This window comes from Clarias gariepinus, chromosome 15 (assembly GCF_024256425.1).
Source record: "Clarias gariepinus isolate MV-2021 ecotype Netherlands chromosome 15, CGAR_prim_01v2, whole genome shotgun sequence".
Lineage (NCBI taxonomy): Eukaryota > Metazoa > Chordata > Actinopteri > Siluriformes > Clariidae > Clarias > Clarias gariepinus.
In genome coordinates, this window is record NC_071114.1 from 29013690 (window position 1) to 29040084 (window position 26395).

The 26395-nt window shown below is 39.2% G+C and overlaps 1 protein-coding gene across 1 annotated transcript in view; it reads right to left on the bottom strand.

The window, feature by feature from the left end:
- Positions 1-26395, bottom strand: part of LOC128542983 (trichohyalin) — a 186307-nt gene that overhangs the window by 115443 nt on the left and 44469 nt on the right. Inside the window, exon 3 of the mRNA XM_053513234.1 lies at positions 15067-15156. Within this exon, the coding sequence (XP_053369209.1) occupies positions 15067-15144 (78 nt within the window). The 5' untranslated portion in view covers positions 15145-15156. The remainder of the gene's footprint in view (positions 1-15066; positions 15157-26395) is intronic.

Consider the following 26395-nt stretch of genomic DNA (forward strand, 5'->3'; position numbering starts at 1 on the left):
AGTTTGCGCTAGAAAGGGTTTGGTCTCATTGTCTGAACTTTATATTGATGGAAATTTTGCATCCTTTGATCAGTTGGTACAGAAATACGACATTCCCAAATCACATTTTTATAGGTCCTTGCAGCTCCGTAACTTTGTGGCATTGAGTTCTAATATTTTTCCATCACGCCCTCCACTTTCTTTATTAGATCCAATATTTGAATGTAAAACAGTCCAAAAACAAGATACAGTATATGCAGGATTTATGAAATACTCAGTATATATGATTCAACACCTATAGATTTACTGAGAAATAAACAGGAGACAGATTTAGATGAACAAATTTTAGAGGAAATGTGGCACAAAATAATACAGGGAATTCCATCATCCATTTGCATCCATACAATTTAAGATTGTGCATCGTCTACATTGGTCAAAGTCAAACTTTCTAAGATTAAAGCTGGTATAAATACCACATTTGATAAATGCAGGCAGGCTCCTGCAACCCTGCTGCATATGTTCTGGACTGGTCCAAGACTTTACAGACTTTACATGTTCTGGACCAATATTTTTGAGACCTTTTCTGGACTATTTGGAGAGATCGTAGAGCCATCTCCATTTATTGCATTGTTTGGTGTGTCCCATAAAACTCTAGTTTTAACAAAGGAAAATTTAAATATTGGCCTTCTGCTCCCTTTAGAAGACTGATATTGACTAAATGGAAAGACCCTGATCCACCAACATACACCAACGGTACATTTGAAGGAGAAGTGAAATAAATCTAGTTTGAGGTATAAACAATGCCTTATCCGAGGGGTGTTTCAGCTGGAGAATGAACATACACACACTTTTGTGGAGTGCTGAGACCTGTGTTAACTTGTTAAGGAAATGGTAAGACATTTAAAAAAACATCTGCATCGCAATGATCTCATATGGATCTTCTGTTTTTTTTTCTTTTGTCTTTCAACTTTTGTTGAAATCTGTTTTTCCTACACTCCGCTTTGTGTTTTTATCCCTTTCGACTGGCCTTGCAGCTTCCCAAACTGCCACAGTACAGAAGAAATGTCCTCAATAGCTTGCAGGTTAAATCAAAAGTAAAAATCACAATAAACAGAGGGAGACTGCAGACATTTTAGCACCTTTTTGACCAATGAGGGCTCTGTACAAGCTAAATAAGTTATCCGAAAATTTCTGGCCAAAATCTGAACTGAATGTTTGTCTCGTTATTTCCTCACACGTCCTTTGTAAGAGAATTTTAATCATAAAATCTGACTTTCTGCATATGACCATAACTCAAAACTGATATCACAAACAGATTTTAAAGTTTATAGGCATCATTTCGCACAGGGACATTAAATAAACGTCTACGACTGTCGTTACCTTAGTCTGAAGCAACCTTTATCAACTCGTTCACATTCGAGTCATTTCTGTTCTTCCTTTTATGTGGACTAACAGCACTTAACCAACATCCTCGGTCCATCCATCCGTCCTATCCTCGGTTTAACACACGCCTGTATTTTCCAACCTAAGCCTCATAAAATGTACGACTGTGCACGTAAACTTCCAATGTAAAACTATTTAAACCCTTTTAACCCATCATCGTATTGATGTGCAATATACATAATTTGCAGTGAGTGTACGTGATTTGCATTTTAATTAAAGAATACAATCTGCCCTTTTTAGAGTGCCTGTCATACACCAGGCTTATAAAAATCAATTCCTTCTAAAAGCTTAATTGAACTTCCATTTTAATTAAAACTTCTGGCGCTGATAACGGACCCCGTACATTTTGGGAATAATGAACTGAGCTTCGAATGTCAGTCATTTTAATCAAGATCTAATCATCTTCGGATTACTTTATCGTACCTGCCACAGATGCTAAGCTGTTGAGTTTGGAGCCTAATAACAAATACGTTAATTAAAACGCAAGTTTTCCAGTCACTCAGTGTAAAATTCATAAATAATACATAAATATAAGATTGATGTGTCAAATTTAGAACAAGAAAAATAATTTTTTTTTTAAACTGGCTCCAACAAACCAAAGCGCTGTTTTTGTGCGTTTCTTTTCCAGTCTGGTCGAGTTCATTTGTAAAACCGGGAATCTATTTTGATCTGCACACTCCGTTTCAGTCTCTAATAGCATGTACATGTACAACAATCTATGTTTGTCTCAGCAAAACACATACACACACACCCAGGTATATAAAACACTGGAATGATTTCATAAAACGAGTGTGAGGTCCGGAGCTGAAATTTAGCAACGTGCAGCATTCAGGGTGCAAATCCACAGCCGACAGCGGAAGGGGTGTGTGCATCGTGTGTGTGTGTGTGTGTGTGTGAGAAGGCTGCTGAGAGAACAAAGGGAACAGAGGGGCCGAGTAAAGGCCAGGCCTCCGAGCATCCTCTCCCAGGTGCTTTCAACACACAGGAACAGCGCAGAGCTTTAAACCGCCGTCACCCCACCCTCAGTCAGGGGCCGGCTTTCAACCCCTGCGTTTGTTCACTTTGACTGCAGGATGAAGGCGGCGTACACTCCCGCTCCACAACGGCACTGCTTTTATTTCAGCGCTTATTAAAAACAATACTGAATATCTCTCAAGAGATTTTTTTTTTAATCTATAACGTTATTACACATCCCTGAGACGTACAGTACACTGTGCAAAAGTCTTGATCGCAAACTCATTTCCTCATATTAAACTCAATAAAATGATGTAGATTAAAATAAAGAAATGGGAACAAATGTTTTTCTGCGACAGACTGCAAAATGCCTAAAGATACATAAAAAACCTTTTTTAAAAGTGTAACAACCTCAGCAGCGACCTCATTTCCCTTCCCCGGCTGTTCCAACCACTCAGCATTCAGCATCAGCAGTGTACTGATCACCAGCCTGATCATCTGTCATCATCTGTACCTGTTTCTCACCGGTTCATACCTGAAGTGAAATGTTTTTTTTAATGCTTGAATGTCACTGTGTGGCTTAACAAACACAAAACATTTCGCTGAAACTGCTCAGGTACAGGGACCGGACTGAAAAGAAAGACTACTTTAAAAAAAAACTACATGTACACTATGGAAATCAAATCAAGATGGCTGCTAACAGTATAAGCAGGAAACAAAACTTGGTTCTGAAAATCTAACCTGGACATAGCTGTAACTTTCTGGTGGAGGTAGATTTTCATTTAAAAACTTATGAAACTTCATGAAGTCTTAGTACGAGAGTAAGTCAAAAATGACCCACACTCTGGTTAATGTAAGCCTTACTTGTGATTTGCACGAAAAAAGAGCAGCGTGCAATGACTAAATCTTTTTTTCTTGTGGTCTGAGGAAGGACCTGATGCTAAAACAAGTAAAAAAAAGAGCATAAACAGAAGAGTTTGGATATCTGCAAACAAAATGTGGAGCGATACTATAAGCGATACGTTTTTTTTTTTTAAGAGAATCAATACTGGTGATGAGACACGGATTCATCACTACGAGCCTGAGAGTAAACAGCAGAGTATGGAATGGAAACATCCTCGATTACCGACCGAGAAAATGTTCAAAAGTCAACCATCAGCTGGAAAATTCATCAATTTTCTGGGATTCTCAAGGGCCAGAAGTATTGGAACATCATCAGGGGAAAAGTTTAACAAACAACAGTGCTCGTTACAGTGAGACGTTCATTTAAAAGCTGAAGACATGACTTCGGATAAAACGCAAGTTAAGGCCCAGTCTAGGGTTATGCCGCACAGCAGGAGTGAAACACAGACACGAGATTGGAAGTTTACAGTGGTATACTATACCACTGTCCTATACAGAAGAATATATAAACACACACACGCACACAAGTGGTCACTGTACAGCGGGAGATAGAACAACACCGGGAGGTAACTTCAGAGTGGACCCAGGCCAAAACAATAAAAAAGGACACTGTTTAGCAAAGTTATACAGTATTCCCCAACAAAAACAAAATACACTTGTCTTTTCTATCTTCCTATTCCAGCGTTAAAATATTTTTTAATGGTGGAAACGAGAGCTTGTTGACAGACGGACAAAGTGTACTAAAAAGGAAGGCGATTATGTCAAAACATGATTTTGTCTTTTCAAAAAAATTATTAAAATAGATTTTACAGATAGGGATAGCCATCTGCAATAATGTTTTGTATGTTAACATCATAGCGGCTACCTGGTGATGCATAGAAAAGTGTTAGCTCTAAGATCAAGGGGTCATAAGTTTAAATCCCATTAATGCCACATGCATGAGGCAAGGGAGCAAAAAAAGTGTCCGTGGTTTCTTGGTGGAAGTGGTGGTATAACCCATCACCTGGCACAGTAAAGCTACATAATCGTCGGCTTCTGTCAGCTCAAGCATGACAAAGAGAGAACTTGATGATCTCCTATATTACACAAGTCTTTTATTAATGATAAATATATCAATATACCACTGCAGGGAAAACAAATGGATCTAAAGGTCCAGTCCATCAGCAGAACCCCATCACTCGTTCTTCTACTCCTAGCTGTCAGTGACTCCTCATTGGGCTTGCTCTGACGCTCTTCATCGTAGACGGCTAGTAAACACTTGTCCACCTTCTCATCGTAAGACCTCTTTGATCTTTAACCTTTCTGGTCAAACACGCGCTCTGAAATGAGCCACTTCAGCTCCTAAATGCGGGCCAAACCAAGTAGGTTTGGGAACATATGCAAATTCATCATGTTGTGTGGTTTAAATGAGAACAATACAAACACAAAGTGCTTGATATACTCAACCAAAACAAGCCGGAGAGACAGACAGAGCAGGCCTCAGTGGCATATTGAGTAAGAAGAAGAGGCGAGAAGAAAATAATAGAAGAACACAAGTGTGTGTATGTGAAAGAAATCAGGACACGTGGAACAAACGCATCACATTTCATCGAGTGATTTCTGTAAAAGCCTCTTTGTTATCTCCAGATGCAGAGAAAGGCCTCCTACTGACTTGATCTTTAGAGGCCTGGATCATGTCATTAGCATGCTAATTGCAACCTCATCCACAGAGCTGAAAAGGAGCGGGGGAAAATTAAAAGGAAAAGAGAGAGAGAGAGAGGGAGGGGGAGAGGAAGAAAAAGAAAAAGCTGAACACATGCCACACACGACACACGCAGAGAGGTTGCTTTGTTCTGCCCGGGCGATGGGACTGCTTCAGAAAAAAAACAGGCTGGCGGATAAACAAAAGGCATTTACATTACATTAACAGAATCTTCTCATCCGCTGTAAACATGGTAAAGACTGCAGTGTGTGCGTGTGGCCGAATCAAAGGAAGCTTTCGGGACACGAGCAGCTGCTCTCCTTGTCTCGAGTCAAGGCCAATTCCTCGGTTGTTCCTAAACACGCTATTAATCATTACAGGTGAGCTTCCTAATGGCTTTCCATCAACCCACACACAGGTCAGAAACACAGCTGCTTCTACAGGATTCACCTCAAAAACTCATCACACTGTTTATACCCTCATCGTGATGTTAATTAGCATACTTAAGTACGCCGTTCTCCAAGCACATCACCGCACATGCTACAATCCAATCCTCCATTAGATAAACCTACAGCACCAGGATTAACGATTATTCATAATGAAGCCGCTATAAGGGCGTAACCCTGGCGACACAGAACAGGGTAGATAATTTCAGTTATTGGGACTTTTATCAGAATCCTAAAGCAGTGGTTCCCAAAGCTGGTCCTGAGGGACGCCCTGCTCTGTACATTTTACCGTTTTTTTTCACTTCCTGACACAACTGATTTACTGTAAATAATTAGCTAAAAGAGTGTGTGGCCGAGCAGGGAAAACACAAAAATGTCTAGGATAAGGGGGTTTCCTTGTGGAACGCCGTTGGGAACCACTGTCTTGTACCCCCTTTTCCACCAAAGTGAACCAGTTGCTAGTTCATAACTGGTGCTTGGTTCAAAGCCAGTTCAATACACATGATTCACCTTTGGTGAAGAAGTGAATAAAGCGGTGCATTTGTGGCTAAAATATTTTTTAATGAGGGAATCTAAAGTTTGATGACAGATGGAGTGCGGATAATGTTCTGCTTAGAACTGGCTTTATTTTTCCATGGGCTCTAGAGTCACGTCATTAAGTCACTGTAAATGTTCTTGTACATCCCCTACTTCCCAGCAATGCTAGCGGCAATGCAAAAACTGCTAGCGGCAAAAAAAAATAATAATAAAATGCTTTGCGAGCATTTCTCCTGACTTCTTTGGGATCAAACCATCATTATTAGAAAGCATTTGAGCTGCCCGTTGCATTTTGAGTCCATTTCCTTAATCTTTTGCGGTAGATACAACACTGCACTAAATATGACTACACTACTCCGGTTTACACTACTTGCAGTGACAAATTTTTAATTGGTTGTGATAATCCCGCCCCCGGGCCACTAACGTAAGCGGTTCTTTGTTCTGGCCCAGAAAAGTTTTGTTGCCGCTCTTGGGACCATCTTAAACAAGAGTTGGTTCCAAATTGGGTCCTGGAACCGCCTTAGTGGAAAATGGTACCAGCCACAATCGTGCAGCAAAGTGTGATAATTTACTCCTTCTACAATAATAAAATGGGTTGATGAACTTTGTTTAAAAGATACATAGATATCGCACCTACAGCCGAACTTTACTTCTACACAGATTACTAAAATGTCCCATCTGCATAAACTGATTAATTGAATATGTATACTAATGCCAATGTTTTTATGAATACAAGCAGTCATCTGCGACATATACAGTGCTGTGCCAAGTACAGTACTTGATAAGTCTTAGGCACCATTATATCTTTAAGCCAAACATTTTGGGAACAAAACAAAAATGCCATAAGAAAAGATCCTTTGGAAACACATATTTATATAAGTTAATTTTATGCATAAGTATATAAAATAAGTATCTTAAGTAATAAACACAACCGATATTTGGAATGAAAAAAAACTTTGCTTGAAAATAATTAGTAGTGTTAGATACAGATTTGAACAGTACTGTAAGTAAAACAGCTGGTAGGTTTTACTGAGTGTGCTGGAGAACATGCCACTTGCATTTTATCTCTTTTTTTTATCTTTTCTTTACATCTAAGCAGTAGAGGGTTGGGGCCTTGCTCAAGGGCCCAACAGTGACAAGTTGGCGGTGCTGGGGTCTAACCCAATCAGTAGTCCAATGACCCTTAACCACTGAACTACCCCATATAATACATTTCAGTTTGACATAATACTTGCAACGTGTGGTACTTAGATGCAGGACACAAGTTCATGAACTCAACAGCTTCTTTAAGTAAGGTAATCCGATAATCAGTGTTTTATTCGCAGGCATTTAGTTAAGGCACAGATACGCAGCAAATCAAATTAGCTCTACCCATAATCATGGACAGGGAAGTAAACGAGGGTCAAAACCAGAACAAACTAGGTTTATGCTGCGTTCAAAAGCTGGTGGAGCTTTTTGAATTTGCATGACTCAGTCAAAAACAGAGGTGCATGAAAAGGCTCATCTAATAACACTCATTTAACAGGAACTCGCTGCTTAACTTACTGTTCAATTCATGTACGAAAATCATATAAATTAGCAGTTAAATATTTTTTTTTATTCGAGAAAGTAAATTAATAATCATACTTAAGTATCACATTAGCAAAATGGTTTAGTGGTTAGCAAAGTCGCCCCGCACCTTCAGGGTAAGGGGTTCAAATCTCTTCTCTAGTCTGCGTGTGAGGAGGTTGCATGTTCTCCCCGTGCTTGGTGATTTTACAAAGACGAACAAGCCCTAAACTGCGTCAGTGGAAACCCAAGAGAAGCGAGTTTACTGGGTTTTTTGTTTTGCATTTTGTGTTAGATTGAGTAAAAACCACAGCATCATGGGTCCCAATAATAGCAAGAAGAAAAGGGAGCTGGTTTCAGTTTAGTTTTTAAAGCACCCGGTGCAGAGATTAAGTGAGGTTTCATGTATATTTATTACATATTTTACTTCATTTACATGTCTTTTCTAAATGTTTACTTTGTTTTTAGATGCAAAAAATATGATTATAGTGTTGAAAATTCGTTAAATTGGTAATATTTTTAGTTGGCTGGAACGGATTATCTGCATTTACATTATTTTCTATGGGACAATGCATTTCACAATACAAAATGTTTACCTCCAGGACAGATTAAAATGATATGAACAAAACAGTTTTCCTGAATACAGCAGACTCCCACCACTATACAGACAAATTGTACAAAAGCAACAAGCAACGCTGCTCTGCTTATAAAGCAGCAATGCAGGAGCAAACAAAAGATTGTGAGACCGTTCTCTACAAAACCGTAGCGCTCTTTAATAAGTGTTCAGGCTCAAGACTGCCTGCGGTGCTCTGAGCATCGGCCTTGCACACAAATGCCAGAGGTCGTCCTTCCTCTCCTGTGTAAAATCAAAACGATAATCACCCGGTATTAAAAATTCTATGAGAGACCTACACGGAGGCGATGTCAAAAAGCGGAAACGTGGCGAAAAAAGTTAGGATGTGGGGGTCAAAGGTGGAAGTTTGGGACTTTTAAATAAATAAATAAATATTACCACAAAAGGCACTTTTTGAATCAAGCTAACGGGTGCTGTTTGGGGAATTACTGATTACATTCCGGCCATGTAGTGGAGGGTGTGTGTGGTGGTGGTGGAGGTGGTAAGGGGGTTTGTTGGAAATAAAGAAAATAATCAAATAAATCCTCTAGTGGACTGTTAATGAATGTATGCGGCACAGGAGCACTTCAAGAGACAATCACGCGGCGGGGATTAGCTAAAATTGGGACGGCCGCGCATCCGACCTTTTAACGGCGCCGAGTTATCCGATAGCCGTCCGTCGTCACCACTTCAGCGCTTCTCTCTGTTTAAATCCATTCCCAGCAAAGCCTTTTACACTGGCTTATTACGGTGCCTCTCCAGCCTGATTCACCCCGCCATTATTCAGAGGCGAGCTTATTCAGAAGGATAACCGCTGCTCAGACGCCGGCTGCTTAAAGCCAAAGCCGAATAATAAATTTTTGGAACCCGAGCCTCAATGGTCACGCTTTCGCTAAAGAGGCTTGTTGGTTCCAAGTTTTACGATACGAGAGCTTTAGAGATCAGCATGTGCTTCCTGATTTTCTCGGTTTATTAGGTGCGCATGACCAGAAAGGAAAACAATAACGAGCTTCTTGACTTCCAAATCGTCACAACCGATGGCGATTCTTACTTTTTACAGTACGTCCTTTTATGCAGTACTATCTGACAAAAAGTACACTTTAAGTAGGATGACAAAAAAAAACAGCTGAGTGTTGACTTTTATTTATTCACATGACTTAACGTTCTATCTATGCCCTTTACCCACACACACACTATTAATCATATTACGCTTTTATTACAGGGATCTGATCCACTTAGGCATCAGGAACTCAGCACAGGACTAGCATGCCATGCGCTGACGTGAAGCACAAAAAAACCCTGCGTACATCACCCGAGTTTCATTTCATTAGCTATTCTATGAATTTCCAATTAGGCCGAGGACAAAGAGGAGCTGAGCGTTCAGGTCTTTTATCATCAGAGATGAGCAGCTGCAAGCTCAGGTATTCCTTGGGACCTTTGGACCACAGTGACGGACCGGGTGGGTGGAGACGGAGCAAAAAAAACAGAGCTCTAGTCCTTAGAGCTCCAATTAATAACAAGGCTAAGCAAGCAGAAGATAATGAGAATCAAAAGGAGGGAGTCTTCTCAGATCCTAATCCTCTCCTGTCTCCCAAAGCTAGACGAAATTTTGCGAAACAAAACCAGCACACTTCTCACTTGTTATACAATTTAGAATTGATTTAATTTTTAAGCTGTTTATTATTTTTAAAAAGCATACACAAAAAGGAAAAAAAAGCCTTTTATCCTCGTCCCAGGGGTGCGGTGTTCCTCTTCCCTTCTGAACTTATTAGCATCCTATCTCCCACTGCCTTCTGGCCAGACTGCACTGCTGGCAACAATATCTCATCTGGGCAGATTATTATTATTTTTATTTATTTTATTTTATTGAAGCTACACACATGTGGGAAGAACTGCCGAATATTACAAAACAAAAAAAATAAAAAACGCTGACCCCACCTTTAACTTGGCATTGTTCAAGAACCACGGCATTGTGCAACAGCTGATACGATTCAATAAGGCATCAGAATAAAAGCTTGATTTATTTCGTGCTATAAGTCAAAACTGGGCACGACTTTGCTGCTGTCGAAATACATCCAATCATGTGGGTCATGCCGAAAAAGACGGACAAGCTGTTTATGAGAGAGAGAGAGAGAGATGGAGAGCGAGAGAGAGAGCTGAAGAGACAGACGCTGCTCTGGAAGGAGAAGGCCGTCCGGCTGAATGATATACGGCACCGGGCCACGTGCGAGAGCTGTCCATTAGTTATGGGGTCCCAGTAATGCACAGGCTCTAGTACATTATTTTCGAATGCATCAGTCAGCTTCGTGCAGCTCAGATAAATTCTAATGCCCCCGATCTGTAATGCATACTCTCTCACTGCTGCCATAATACGCTCTGGGTTAGGAGGGCAGGCCGACAGAGGAGGGGGGAGACGTAATTTATTTTTCAGCGCGGCCAGTATTCCTCCCATTAGCTTCAAACGCGAGATAAGTTATAGCTTTTAACGAGCACCTTTAGCTGCCCGAGCACGCCATGCATGATGTGCCAAGTCCAGAGCGAAGCGGGATGGAAGTGAGGAAGAGAGAGAGAAAGCGAGCTGGAGGGCACGGATGATCCCGGAGAGCGCCTCCTGTGTGAAGCCTGGCATGAGAACAAACGGCTGGACTGGAGCGACCGCACATGGTTACACACCCACACCAGGCCGCATAACGAGATCATTCGACTCTTCAGTGCATATGCATAATATTGAACAGCAGAGCTGTCAGATTTCAGCTAGTGTGTGAAGGAAAACCAGAACTAGAGGACCGCCAGATGGTTCTGGAGAATACGTGTGGACTGAACTGAAGATGACCTATGAGGAGAGTAACCTGTAAGACTCAGAGTCTGAGAGTTTCACCTTTACCAATGAGATGTTCGGAAGGACCTTGTGTCCTATGTGCTGCACTGTGTGTGTAAGTGCTTTCTGGTGTCGACCAAAGCCAGATTCATCACATTAAAACCACTACTTTTGTTGCTTTGACAGTCTATAACAGAGAATTTTTATGACTGATGACGGACCTGCACTGCTTTAGGCTAATGATTCGACAAAATCTGCTCACTCTGATTCGCTCTGCTCTCCTCTGCGAGGCATAAAGGATTTTTGTCAGTGATAACTGTTGCTTTCGATCAAACCCCATTTTATTGATAAGTGACTAATTAGCTGGGCGCTTTTATAAGCCGTTCGTTTTGCTTGTTGCGGCTTTAAATCAGCACAATCAATAGCCTCTTTAGTAGCCTACCATCATCTAGGACGATAGAGTCCAGACTCAGAGCTGAAGGCATCAATCACACTCTAATTAAGCCTTTCAGTTAAAAATACCATCAGCTTTAGCACGTTTTTTTTTCTTTCGAATTTTAGAGCACGCTCCTCATCTTTTCGCGAGGCATAAATCAAAAGCGAATTTTGGTGTGTGTGTGTGGAAAAAAAAAAAAAAAAAAAAGAATTCCACGCCTTTAGCAGCTAACCCTACTTAAGAGGATGAATTCTTGCGTGCTCGAGTTAGAGATTTATCCCTCGTGCTTTGCATGCGTGCTCGGTGTTCTTTTCATGGAAACTGCATGCGGAGGTTCAAGTTAGCCTACGGGCTAAACGCTGGATCATGAGTGAGCTGGGCTTAAGAGTCGTACAGACTAATCCGAATAAGTCACATGGAAAACCTCTCCATAATTTATATGCTTCTGATTGCATAGCCGCTAGCTGCTGTGAATTATTTAGCCTACTGTAGGTGTTTATGGCACACATCACTGCTATAAGGTTCCCCTTAAGTTGGAGATCATGTGAAATGTAAATAAAAAAGATTTTTTTAAACTAAATATTAGTTTGTGTCTTTCTTGGCTTCCTAAGAATAATGAAGTGAAAGATGGACTTGGAGACCGTTATTGCAGTGTGCTTGAGTGGTTTGTTCTTAGGTTTAAGTAAAAGGAGTCCAAAGATGTTAATAAAAACGACTAACCAATTTAGAACATGTTCCCTGCCCTCATGGAAATGAAGATTTTCAGAAGGGTCAAATTATTGGTCTGAATCAAGCAAGAAAAACAGCTACACATTGTGTGTAGACTGGAGCAGAAACTTCTTTCCATCTTGGACAGCAGGCTTTCGGAGTTCTTAGTGATGTCAGTCTCACTAGACTATAGACAATGATGTTTCAGCAGCTTTCAGTTCATGCCAAGCCTGTACCTTGGTGGTTCTTGGGTTGTTCCAGACCATCCTAACCAATTTTCTTTCAGGTGAGGATGACAGTGGTGAAGTGCCTCCATCTCCCAGTAACTTACAGTACAATAGTTTGAACATATCCTGGAATTTACAGCTGCTTAGAAATGCTTCCCAGATACATTCTTGATGTGTGTAAATCTGCCATTCTCTTTCTCAGATCTGCACTGAGCTCCATAGATCGAGGCGATGTATGATGCCAAACAATTCAATTCACAATTTTTCTTATGTTTTTACACAAAACCTTCTAGCTGGTCAATCATCACCACATTAACAGGAACTTTGGGGGGGTACACTAGGTTCAGCAAATCAAAATATATTTTAGGGCATTCAGCAGCATGAGTATGACTCTGTGTTGATTTTAGAAAATCCAAATTAACTGAAAACGTTTGCTATGTATGTTGTACAATCATTCTTCTCCATTAAAGTAAGAAAATTTAAAGAAATCGTTGCGAGCCCAATACCGTCATGACATTCATGCTCATGATGCGTTTATGTAAACCTCTGACTGTAACTGCTACTGTAGCTTTACCTGCTGTTCATTTTAGGCTTGTGCAATAAAAAAAAACAAAAAAAAAAACACCTGATTAATATTACAATTACTACGTCACAACCTGAATGTTGTGATACCAATTCTGCCCTCAGCTAAAATTCTGACACAGAAAACCAAAGAAATTATTCTTAACTTGGAATTTCTCCTTATAATGTCAGAAGGCTCTTGTCAACCCAGAGTTATACTTGTATTTATTTTAGATTAATTACTATACAGATATACTCGCTTTTTAAATCTAGAACACAGACTAACCAGTTCCTGGTTTTGAGGAGGTTTGTTTGCCTGCTTTGTAGCAGCGAAGAACATCACAGAAAAATCAGTTCAAATCTGAGTTTCTGATACCTCAGCACCACGATAACTACCCAAATAAAAGTTTTATTAAATTTCACAGGCTGGGTTTTATTTTTTGTATTTTGCATCGTGAAATATTTTCACATATTTTGACATGACATTTGTATAATCGCCCACATATTCTCAGAAACACTTCCCTGTCCGATATAGTCACCTAGCACATATTTTACTCATTAATAATGAAAGAGGTTTTAGTTCAACATGCCTTTTAAAATGAAACCAAGTACAATTTATTTAAACGAAGTGAAATACTTTAATTAATGAAAGTAAATTAACACATTTCTTTTCCAAACTGGTAGATTGAAAGTAGGCATTTAAAGTGTTTATTATTTAAAGCTTAAACATCTGTTTGAAACACGCTCGGCAGCAATAACATCAACCCCGTGCTTCCTGTAACAGTCAATCAGACCTGCACAACATTGAGGAGGAATTTTGGACCATTCTTCTTACAGAACTGCCTCATCTCAGTGATATTCTCAGGATGTCTGGTGTGAACGGCTCTCCTGAGGTCAATCTACATCATCTCTATTGGGTTGAGGCCTGGGCTCTGACTGCGCCGCTCCAAAAGGCCAATTCGGTGTCTCTGAAGCCGTTCTGTAGCAGATTTACGTCTATGATTAGAGTCATTCTCCTGTTGTATTGTAGCTTCTTCCGAGGTTTAGCTTGTAGACAGCCACTCTGACAATATCCTGTAGGACGCATTGATGAACTTGGGAATTCATTTTCTCCTCCACAGTGACGAGCTGTCCAGGTCTAGAGGTAGCAGAGCAGCCCCAAATCATGGTGCTCCCTCCACCATACTTCACCATTAGGATGATGCTTTCATGATGGAATGCTGTTCTATTTTTTTATGTAGTGCTGTTTGTTCTTGGGACAATTTTTTTTTTACAGTCGCATTGTGGAGAATCAAGGTGGTCTTTGGCAACCTTGAGATGGTGTCCTGCCATGAATATCATGCCTGTTCAATGTCTTACGTATGGTTGACTCATGAACAAAGACGCACATCAGCTTCAATGGATCCTTCAAGAGTTTCTTTAAATCTTCTTTCTTAAGTATTCTGCTTTGTGCCTTTGGAGTAACCATGGCTAAACAGCCATAGTACCAAATCATTTCTATTTATAGACAATTTGCCTAAAGGTAGACTGATGTTAAGTTCTCTCTAAACCTCACCTCCATCATCATTTCATTGTTTCAGCTCCAGGTTTTGCAGCTGACTTCAGTTGGTGTTTAGTGATATCAGAAGCCAAGTGTTTCAATTCCTTTTTACACCATCACTTTGTGTTCAATGGGTTGGTTATAAAAAAAAAAAACAGGACTGTTTTTATCAGCTTAGAAATATTGTTTTTTCTTTATATTTGTGACTTGAAAATTAGATCACAATTCAAAACCAGGAAACTGAAAATGGTTCACTTACCTTTTCTTGCCCCTGTATACTGCACTTACCTTACAGGTGATTTGTTTGTGGCGAAAAAACAATGAATGTTTTAACATTTCTGATTTAACCAACCATTTTGAATAGTTTTCTCATATACATCTTCTCTATATGTCTAAAGTATTAATTATTAATCCCTTATCAATCATTTATTTTATTTTCTCAATATTCCCAGAAGCTCTTTGCTGCTTAATAACATATTTTTCTGCTATTCCTTTTAGCGCTAAATACAGTTAGCTAGAAAAACAGGCGCAATTTATTTAATTGAGCCCAATTTTTGAAAACGACATCAATTCTCCTTGTCCTCCATCAGTCTTTCTTTTTCGAGGCAGGTGGCAGCCTGCAGTGAGTAGCAGCTACTGTGTTCAGCTGTTGTGATGTCATGCGGTAATTACCTTCATTTTTGCTTCCTGCTCAGATAGAGAAAGTTTTCTAAGCTGCTGCTGCAGCAGGTCATCTTGACAGGTCTCCATCTTCTGAGAGTGCTGAAAAAAAAGGTTTTGAGATTCTTTAGTGTCAAATAAATAAGGAATAAAATTTTCTAAACCACCCTTTCCTGATGTCTTTTATTTCTCTCATACCACATTTTGTTTCTAGAAAGGTTAGTATTTATTAAAAGGTTGGTGTTCTTATGATGATTCCTGCCATGATACAGGACAGACCTTGTCATGCCATAAAACTTACTGCTCTACACCACTGAGACTGGAGACTCCTTCCAAAAATGCTAAACAGGTGTCTTCCCCTGATCACAGATGCAAGTTTTTCAATTGTTCAAGCGTCCAAGTCCCTGAGATTGAGCCGTTACTTCAGAAAGAACAACATATGAACACAAAGCTGTGATTTGCAGCTGCGCTACTACCAGAGCTGCTCTTATAAAAAAAATTATTCAACATCTCCTAACTCAAAAAATGAACAGCACTCTGGGCTAAAGAGGATTCAGCAATTCATCAACAAATAAATTGTCCAGGCTTCATACAGTATACAAAGTCATTGGCAACTTCGAGGATCGTAAAATATCACATACGAAGAGCTTAAAATGTCTTTATTTACCCTAAATAAAAAAAAAAATCTTTGTAGTCTTTAAAGTCAGATGGCATGGTGAATGAGCTCACAGATTGAAAGTGAGTAAGTGACTGAGTAACTGCGTCTCTGTGTGTGTGTGTGAGAGAGAGGGAGAGAGAGAGCAAGGCAGTAGCCCATCACTGTTTAGAAGCACATGATAAGTGGACCAGCCTGGGACGAGTAAACAAATCAATCATGTGTGATAAGTGCTTGAGCTTTATCAGGGCCGGCCAAAGTGTGCCACACCGCCTCTCTGAACCGAGCATGGAATACTAACGGCGGGCAGACGAGCAATGCAGCTCTCACCAATATATACGACTTTAAACTTTTACTTGTCTTTCGTGTGGCTGCAGCTTGAAGTAATTCAATTCAATTTTGATTGTTTAGCGCTTTTAACAAATGACATTGTCGCAAAGCAGCTTTACACAATCAAAAGAATTACTTAAGTTTGTATGAGATGTGAACGTGTATAAATCAAAATGATAAGACCGTCCCTGATGGGCAAGCCGAGAACGACGGCAACAGTGGCAAGAAAAAAACTCCCTCTCAGTAACACCATTGTACACTCTTTAATGTGCATTGTCTGACCAAAACTATGTGGACACCTGACTGTTTCTGACATGTATGGTTTGAAGGCATAGATTTATTCTGCTATAGCAACGTCTTTATAGTACAGTTTCCAGTCTTTGGAAAGAAGTTACCCAAACCCCTCCTGTGCCTGAACTTGGGAACGTTCTTGTAGCTGATTGAGTACAAATGCCTACATTCACCCTCCAACATCTAGTGGAAAACCGTCCCAGGAGAGAGGAGTGCATTAGGTACAGTACAGGATAAATAAATACCCTGGAATGGGGAGGTTTTAACAAGCACATATGCTAATGAAGCTCAGGTATACACAAACTTTTGGCCATATAGTGTAGAGAGATTCTCAAATATTTTGCATCTTGGGAATTTTTTACCTTTTAAATTCAGTTAAAAACCCAAGCTATTGTTAGTAACATTAGCCCAACAGTGTGGCTGAATTCAACAAACAATCTTAACAAATGCAAACTTAAATAATAACACAGGTTTAGGATCTGAAGTACGATTAGAAAGAATTAATCCACAATTCAGCTTTAATATTTTTGCAAGGAAATTGTCGCTATTAAGAAAGCAGTCCGAAGTGAAACGTTTAATACGCACACGAACAACACGAACCGTTTTATTTATTTATTTTTAGTTCCACCAAAAATAAATAAATAAAATGGTGACTTCTAGGTGGGGAGGAGCCATGGGCTAACCCCCCCTTAGGAGATTTTGTAAACGTCACAAATATGACAAAAAAAATTCTCTCATACACACACATACTGTAAATACATATTCTGTATATACATAAATATACACACAACCGCTCAAAAGTTTTGGATCACTTTTTAACTCCATGGTCTTTCCTGAATTTTATTTCTGTCTACACTGTAAAACAATACTGAAGGTGTTTATCCAAAATACACAATAATCTCCTCTTAACAGTTGATATTGAGATGTTTATCTGCTCCTTCTGCTCTGTAAAGCTTCATAACGGCTCTAATCTGAGGTGCTGGTTGTTAATTGGTGATTTCTGAGGCTGGTGACTCTAAATGAACTTCTCCTCTGCAGCAGAGCTCAGTTTTGGTCTTGCTTTCCTGGGAAGGTCTTCATGAGAGACAGTTTCATCATGGAGCTTGATGGGTTTCGCAAACACACTTGACACAATACTGTTCTTGAAAAAAACTATTCCAGAAAGGCCGACCTCTGCGTCTTAAAATAACAACTGACTGTTGTTGTTACACAATTACATGCAAAAAAAAAAAAAACATCCCCAACCTTTTTTTAAATGTGCATATATTGTTGGGAATGCGTTTTTTGTTCAAATATTAGAGATCAAAACATGAATTCTGTACAATAGTTGGCCTTTAAACATGAAATGGTGGAGATGCTCATGTTTTTTCCCACTAATGGTTAAATTGGAAAATTGCAATCTGGGGGACGTAATCAATATCTCAACAGCCTAGGCTACACGGCGCCCTGTGACGGCCGGTGTTCCGTAGCTCATGTGAGGTGTCCTTGGGGGTTCCTGAGGCTGTGGATCTGCCCTGACTTCACCCTGACTAGGATAAATTTGATTTAATTTGATTAAAGGGTGAATGAGTTTTCCCAGATAATAGCTAAAATAACTATTAAATTCATATAACAGCTTAGATGATGAGTAGCTGTGATTGCCTTGTTGTGATGCCGTAGTGGTTATAGCACTGTGACCTCACACCTCCAGGGTCAGTGGGTTCGATTCCCGCCTTGAGGTCTGTGTGTGTGGAGTTTGCATGATCTCCCTGTGCTTGGTGAGTTTCCTCCGGGTACTCCGGTTTCCTCACACAGCCCAAAGATATACAGATTCCCAAAATTCCCAGAGTGTGTGTGCTTGTGTAATGAAATACTTTGCTTCGTATTTATGAAACTGCACATAGAAAATGGTTTTAATTAGCAAAATAATATTTAACAAATATCATATGTTAAAGTGTATAAGGTACTGAAGGGCGACCCAAACACTACCAATTTCTGGTCAAATATCTGTTCTGTAATACTTCTTAAAACAGCTTTACCAAGATTTAGTTTTAGTCTTGTGCATTTTATTAAAATAATGCCTTATTTTTTCTTTGGTGTATTTGTCTGCAAGTTCACAACCTTGTTAAAAAAAAAAAAAAACAGCATATTTAAAGAAAAAAAAATGATGCTATGATGTAGTAAGTGTCAAGTAAAGTGCCGTGCTTTCGCTCTTCTTCACTGGTAAATTTTTATTTAAAGGAAAAACAAGCACAGATTAATTTGCATGCGATTTTCAGAAGAGGTCGTCGAGTGGCAAGACACGGTATGGATGCAGACGATCAAACCAAGCACTCAAAAAAAAATTTTTTTCTTTTTAAAGAGGAAAAAAAGTAAGAAATTATAAAAAGCCTGTAGCTCGGCAACTCGTGTTGCATGTTGTGGCTTAATGCGTCTAATCACATGTGTTAATGAAAATGATTCACCAAACCCAGTGGGGAAAAATAAATAAATAAATCGCTTAAACCTTAAAAGATAATCATCTTAATTCAGTTGTGTTAGGTGATCATGAAGATTCTGATTTGAATTTTTTTTTATGGAACTGGATCTTCACAGATTTCAGTATGAAACTGTTAGTACTAGCGCTAGCACCGCGGGCTGTGCAACGAAACACTTGTTTGTTAATGTTTCATGTGTATGGTTAAAAAAAAAAGTAATCAGCAGCTTCAATGTAAAAATACAATATATTATAAAAGAATAAAAATATTGCACAGGTTTTCTTGGTAGGGGGGAAAAAAGTGCAAAATAATATATAAAAAAAAAAACTAGGCCTAGAAATTCTTAAAATTAAAGTTTGCATAACAGCAGGGTTTAAGAATCTCACACCATTTTAAATTAAGCAATAATAAATAATAAAAAAAAGCAGATGGAAAAAACTTAAAAATAAATCGTTGAAAACATGAACACTGTTTATTTCTCGAGCAGCTTTTAACAACTTGGTTATTATGCTGATGTATGCAGTTTGATTCTGAGATACGCATCATTATTTTAATGCTTCAGCACATTGCTGTTGGTGCTAATAAAGCTCAATAAAAAAATCCACTAGAATACACAAGGGAATAACCTCAGACTTAAAATTCATTTCTTTTTGTTTTTTTAACTGTTGAAGAACCATTTAAGAGGTTGAGGTTCAACCTGATCAAACGGCAACGTTTTCCCCACACGTCGACGAACGCTCGTGTTTTGTTAAACCCACTGGTGAGAAGATTTTCAAAGGCTTAAACCAGATCCCGATTGACTGCCGCGATCAAACGGACGGGAATCCATACAAACCGTAGAGTTAATTAAAATGAACCGTCTGAATCACCGCTGGAACTCATTACGCGGCATAAACTGTACTTAAACTGTACACATACACCCTTTTTTAGTTAAACGCTGTGTACTCTGATCATTGTCAAGAAAAAATGCATGTAAGGATAATTGTAGTGAGGAAACAAAACACAAAATCGATGTTCCTATCAAAACATTTAAAATCTTAACTTCATCTTTACTTAAATATATACATACATTAACAATATGAACTGTTCAAAAATAATTTAAAATAATCATAAACCTCATCTATATCTTTAGATCTTGGATATTATGTGCTATGGTAAAAATATAAAAAACTGCAAAATAATGCAGGTTTATTTTGTGTCAGTTTTTTTTATTTTTTTTAGTTATTTATCACAAAGATTTAAAAAGTAGTTTTACATTACTGTACATTGAACTGGCAGCTTTTAAACCATCATTAAAAATGTTTTTCCACTTCGACATGAACGACAACTGTATTTTTGTCAACCAAAACTCCTAATACTTTCCCCCTAATTACAATGGGACATGTTAAAACTTTAAAGTCAAGTTCAAATTTCAGAGAAAAAGCACCAAGAGACACCGAGGACACTGTAAAAATGTATCTCACGCAACAAGAGAGAAAAAGGAAATATTATATATTTAACCTTAGATAATTTGGAGCATGAAAACTTGCACAGGGTTAGCTCAGTGTTGACTGAAACGTCCCAAGTTTGAACCACAGCACCGACAACCTGCCACTGTTGGACCCTCAGCTGTTTAGAATTATAGTGAGATAAAAATATGTCGCTTTGCATCTTTTTTGCAAAAGTTTATAGAATGTATTGGTATAACAAGCAAAATCACTCTAAACTATTTTAAAGGAGTATTTTTCTAAGCTTAGCCATTAACCTGTAAAGTATAATCTAAACTTTTTTTCTAAACATTTCCTCAGCATGCCCAAATCGGTCCCAACGGCGAGGAAGTCTGTGTAGAAAATGTTTCCCTTTGATTCTCAAAGCAACAATTCACACCAAGATAAAAAGGAAATTAAATAATAAGAAATAAACACAGGCAATAATTGCACTGCATTTATGTTCTAGGCTTTGTGTAGGCAGAGGACGCTCTCATATGTAAAAAACACATTGTTAAACAATATATTTTTTAGATTATAACAAAGGTAAGAAACTGCAAAAGTAGGAATGCATGTAGGAACTCTCTATTCAGAGCTGTTAAATATAAAAAATAAATAACTTTTAAAGAGTTATTTGTCAATATGTTAAAATGTATCACTAAGATCCAGTCTCATCTTTATGTACTGTATGGTCATATCTCTACCCATATATCTCTATTACATATTAACTGCAATATCTGGCCATGTACATTACTATGCTAAAGTCTTACACTCCTTGTTTCTTTTTTGTTTGTACTAACTTAATAATGAAGTCTTACACATGCAGAAACAAAGTTTGCACAAAAAATAAAAAGTAAAAAAATATTCCTGATTTCAAAACATTAGTATTCCAGAAAATTTATTCTTATAGGAAAATAAGAAAGGAAGCAGGGTGTTACGTAAAAGAGCACTTTTCAAGAAAGAAAGAAAACTTTTTTGGGGTATAAAAAAAAAAGAATCAGACTTGTGTATGTGTGGTTCTGCAGGACTTTCAGTAAGACTAAGCAATTCATTTCCTTATAAAACTTCACTAATTGTACCTGAAAGTATATTTTAAGCCAAGGCTTATCACACTGATTATTGACTTTGTTCTATTAATTACTGTTTACTGCATTTTATAGTTTTTTGAATGTATAAACCTTTTCTAAAGACATCATTGCGTCTTGCCACCTTTTGAAAAACTTTTGCACACTTCTGTACATTTACATGTTAAAAAATTTTTTTAGGTTCATTATAACCAAACATATTTATTTATTGGTCTTTGGTGCATACAGTCGTCCAAACGTTGTTGGCTCGATGCAGAAGGATGCCTGGAAATGTATTCTCAAACCTGCAATACTGTATGTTCAGCTTCGCTGCCTGACTCTCACCAAATTTAGACGAAATGCGAGACGAAAACTGATAATAATCATCTGGCGGTGTTATGGTTACTTCGCATGAGTCACATGATCTTCCATGTCAGTTTCAGCCCTAAAGCTAGCGTACAGCACTGTGCGACTGGATATAAAGTTAAGATTCTCTCAATACTACTGTGTTTTATGAAGACCAGGTCACGTCTCTCTGATCTGCACTTGTTTGTACATACTGTACCTGTTCTTATTTGTCTACTGGATTCTGTTTTTTTTAAGGAAAAAAATTATACCAGCTCAACATTGAGGACAGTATGAAACTCAAAATGTTCGAAACAACTCGGTTACAAGATCTTAGGGTTTATAATCAGGGAACAAATGATTTAAATCATTCGCAAACAAACTAAAAAAAATTGAGCAGAATTTCCGTCTTCGCAAGATGACCTGTGATCTTTATTGAAGACCAATAACGGACAAAATAAATCACCATCCTCTTTAACAGAAAACGAAAAACTAATTAGCTACTAGTGGAATTTCCTTTGGGATCAATAAAGTATCTATCTATCTATCTATCTATCTATCTATCTATCTATCTATCTAATTACTTGTGGTTGAGATATAATATGTTATTATTATTATTATTATTATTACTACTATTATAAAATTCTAATAAGTACCAACATGGACATTTCAATCCCCCCCCAAAAAAAAAAAAAAAAAAAGTACTTGTAGCATTTTTTGTGCAAATCTTGACATAAAAAGAAATCCTTTATTTTTATGAATTTTAGGTAAATTAATATTTCTACGATGCTCTGGGAACGTTGCCATGCACGAGGCAGAACACTGTGATGCTTTAAATTGCATTGAACAGCAAAAAAACATTTTAGTTCATAAATCAGTTCATAAATGTTGCATGAATTTTTTTCTCTTCACTGAAATACAAACTCTTCCTGTCGATTGTTTTTTCTGCTGACTCGAATCAAACCATCAGTGACACAGCATTTATACACCTCACTCACCTTTTTTTTCTCTGTTTTGCTATCATTTTCCCCACCTTGTATTTAGTCTTTTCTGTTATCAAAAGCATAAAAGAAAACAGGAAAAAAAAAAAAAAGGAAAGAAAAAACATGTTGAGGTATTTTAAGGTTTTAATCATCTTTTCTCAAATGAAGTATAATTAAAAACACTTCATTCTCTTTGGTTTGTCATTAACATCACGACAATAAATTTTTTTTCAAAAAGAACAAAAATGATGCACAAAAACAATTAAACAGATAAACCATAAACAAACGGTGACATTCTAAATACATCGAGCACGTTTATGAAAAACAGTAAGGTGTATTCGCAAACATTCGGGAACATTTATCTTCGCAAACATTTGCTGTCTCCGGAAAATGGTCGGTACGCATATGATTTCTGAATAATTAAGATGATGGTTTGATAATGATTAAAATGTTTTTTTTTCCCTAAAAAGTAATTACGAAAACACACACATACACGCGGCTCCAAATGGCCCCATGGCGACACAAATGAATTAGAATCTCAAAGCGAAATTAGGCAGATGTAAGATAATGACGCTGACTGTGCAATTAAAAAAAAGCAGGTTTCGGCAGGAAAGATAAAGCTACAGTAGCGCAACATGACGAGGAAATCACAGGAGGTCACAGTCCTGGTCAAGTCAAAAATATAAATATACATCCTTTAGTACCAGTCTGAACTCCATGTGCTGGCATGAGTACAGTACTTCCCAAACCCTTTCTTCACTCGAACACACGACATAACGTGACGGACGTAAGGCTCGTCATGCCTCGGTGGCATCAGTGCCCAGAAGCGAGCAAGTGAGTCCAGTGTCTTTGATGATCCTGTCTGGACAAAAAAAATAAAATTATCTCCATCAGCTCCCAAATTTTTTTTTTTTTAAAGTGCAAAAAAAAGTCAACAGGATCCGGTAGGAGAAAAGAGGCCTTAGAAAGAAATTAAAGAAACTCAACGGCGAGAAAGCGCTTGTTCTTCAAATCACGACGTCTTCTGCGCCTGCTTTGTCTCAAACGGTGCGTCACATTAGGCTGAGATCAAGTATGCAAAAGAGTCAGGCGATTAGAACGAGCCGAGTCGCAGGAGGGAGGAAAGGAAGGAGGAGCGCAGACGGGTGAGGCGGCATGACTCCTGGAAAACGAAGCATGGGCTGCTGGGATGCGAGTTAGGGTGGCGCACTGGCATCCCCGGGCGCTGGAGGAGTGTATCCAGACATGCACATGCCTTTACATTACCCGATGAAGCTGGCGCTCATTCTCCACCTCTCTCTCTCTCTCTCTCTCTCTCTCTCACACACACGCACACAGTCTTCTTTCCTCCTCTCTCTCCCTCTCTCTTTTTTCCCCCTCACCAACATCAGCGACAGAAAGCTGGAAATGATGCCCGGGCACACGCGCCGAGCCAGACGGGCAAAAGACGACAGAGCAGGGCGGAAGCCAGCTTAAACCTTCCCCCAAAATGAAAATTAGGAGGAGGGATGGAGGGATGGCGGTCGACTGCATTTTAAATTAGCGAATTTCCTTTTGGTGGTGGCAGTAATTAATTTTGTCTCGCCACTTTTGTTTTTTCGAAAATTAGCTTCTGCCGCTTCGCCTTTGAAGAGAAGGAATTACGTGCCCCCTTTTTCTGCGTTCCCCTCCTTCTGGCCCCCCATGTGCTCCTCATCCTGTCCCCCAGCATCCTTTGTGAGAACGCGATGCATACTCCTGTGCCTGTAGATGTTTTTTTTTTTTTTTTTGTATAGGAATGGGCGAAGAGCTTGTGCATGTCATCCATGCCAGTACGAAGAGGAGGAGAAAAAGCAAGAAAATAGAAAAAAAAAAAAAAAAGAAATCTCTCGTTGTAAGTTATGGGAACACTCTGAGACAGACGCGGGCGCTCATAAATTATCCGCTTCATTTGCATATTCCTGGCATAAGACATTATGCAAATAGCAGTCCATTTGCATAATGGATTCCTCTTGTTGCCTCAGTTGGCTCGTGCTCGTTTTTATTTAATAATAAAAAAAAGAGGAAGAGAGAGAGAGAGAGAGAGAGAAAGTGGAAAGAACGTCAAACTGAACCCCGGAGAGAGCCGGGTGCCAGCGTAGCCGGGTGCCACGACGCCTCTGCTGCGTCTGTTGGCAGAATTCTAACTCTTTAATGTGAAAGCAGCGAGAAAACAAATATGTGACAAAAATTTTTTAATAATAATAAATAAATAACCCCCCCCCCCAAAAAAAAAAGAAAGAAAAAATTTTATTATCCTGTAAAACTTTTACGTTTTATAAGATTTTTTTTTAAACCGTAAAGATGGGAGACGTGCATGTATGTGTATGTGTGAGTGTGTGTGTGTGTGTGCGCGCATGATTGCGGTTCTCGCTCTTAATGAATCTGTACTACTTTTCACATTTGTGTGAGCGGCTGCCAGACTAATTAACAGCGGTTGGCAGTTGGTCTGGGGGGGGGGGGGGGGGGGGGGGTTGGGGGTTTAGCTTGTTATTAAATAATTAAAAGCAGCTCGGTTTCTTAAAAAAGATTGAAACGGCGTACGCAACACACGCACACACAAAGAAAGAATAATCAGAAAGCACTGTGTGCGCGTTAATCGCTCAATCGATACTGCTAATTCAAGCTAATTCATCGAGCGACTGCTAATCACGGAAGACAAAAGATAATTACGATGGCGATGTACATATGGTGCGCGTTGCGGTAAACCCTGCAACGCCACCTAAACTTTTTTTCCTCCTTATAAAAGAAACGTTACAGGAGTGCTGAAGGGGTGAATAAAAAGCAAAAAACAAAACTATATTTAAAAATAAATAAGAAATAAAAAAAAACTTTCATGGTAAGGAAAAACAGGGAGAGAGAGGGAGAGGTGGGAGGGTGGCAACGAGGAGGATTTTTGATTATTTATAACGGAACGCCGTTGCAACATCTTGCGGAGAGATCGGACAGCAAAACATGAATTACAATCAGCTCCAGTTGAGTGAACTTCTTCCTCCTCGGAGTGCGACTCCTCACCCCTCCATCAGCGCGGGGACGTGACCGGCAGGAAGGTTCTGCCACTCCGATAGTGCCAACCTACAGGAGAGGGGCAAGGCGAGGCAAGCCGGACACGTGGCGATGCCAGGCTGAAGAGGACGGCAAGGGTGAAGGGGAGAAAGCTGGTGCAGCCGCTGGTGTTGTGCAAGGTTCAGCTCTTGGAATCAATTAACCCTGTACGTTAATTAACGTCAAGCTTATAGAACAAAAACAAAAAAAAAAGGAAAAAGGGGGTGGGTGATTGTGTGTGTGTGTGTGTGTGTGTATGTGTGTTGGGGGGGTGATTAGAGGAAGAGCTGAAAATAGCGAAAGGGGCGGGTGCGAATAAAAAAAAAAAAACGGAGAAAAGACAGAGAGGAGAAGGGCTGGGCAAGCAAGAGAAACAAGCAGCGAATGTGGATGGCAGGGGAAAAAGCTGGCACGGTGCCATCCATTCACAAGTAGCGCCAAGGCGGACTGGCGTTTCGTGAGCAGACGGTGGGCGGGTAAACGTACCCAAAAAAGGGACCGGCGTCATTTGGCTCAAACTGTTAAACGAGCAAGGTTTTTTTTTGTTTGTTTGTTTATTTTTTTTTGTGGTTGTGGTTGGTACACGGCCAATATGAGACATATGGCGGCTTCTGAGAGCGTGGAAACTTCAATCAGAAAGAAAAGACAAATCCATCAGGCGGGCGCGGGCACTACGGGAATACAGAAC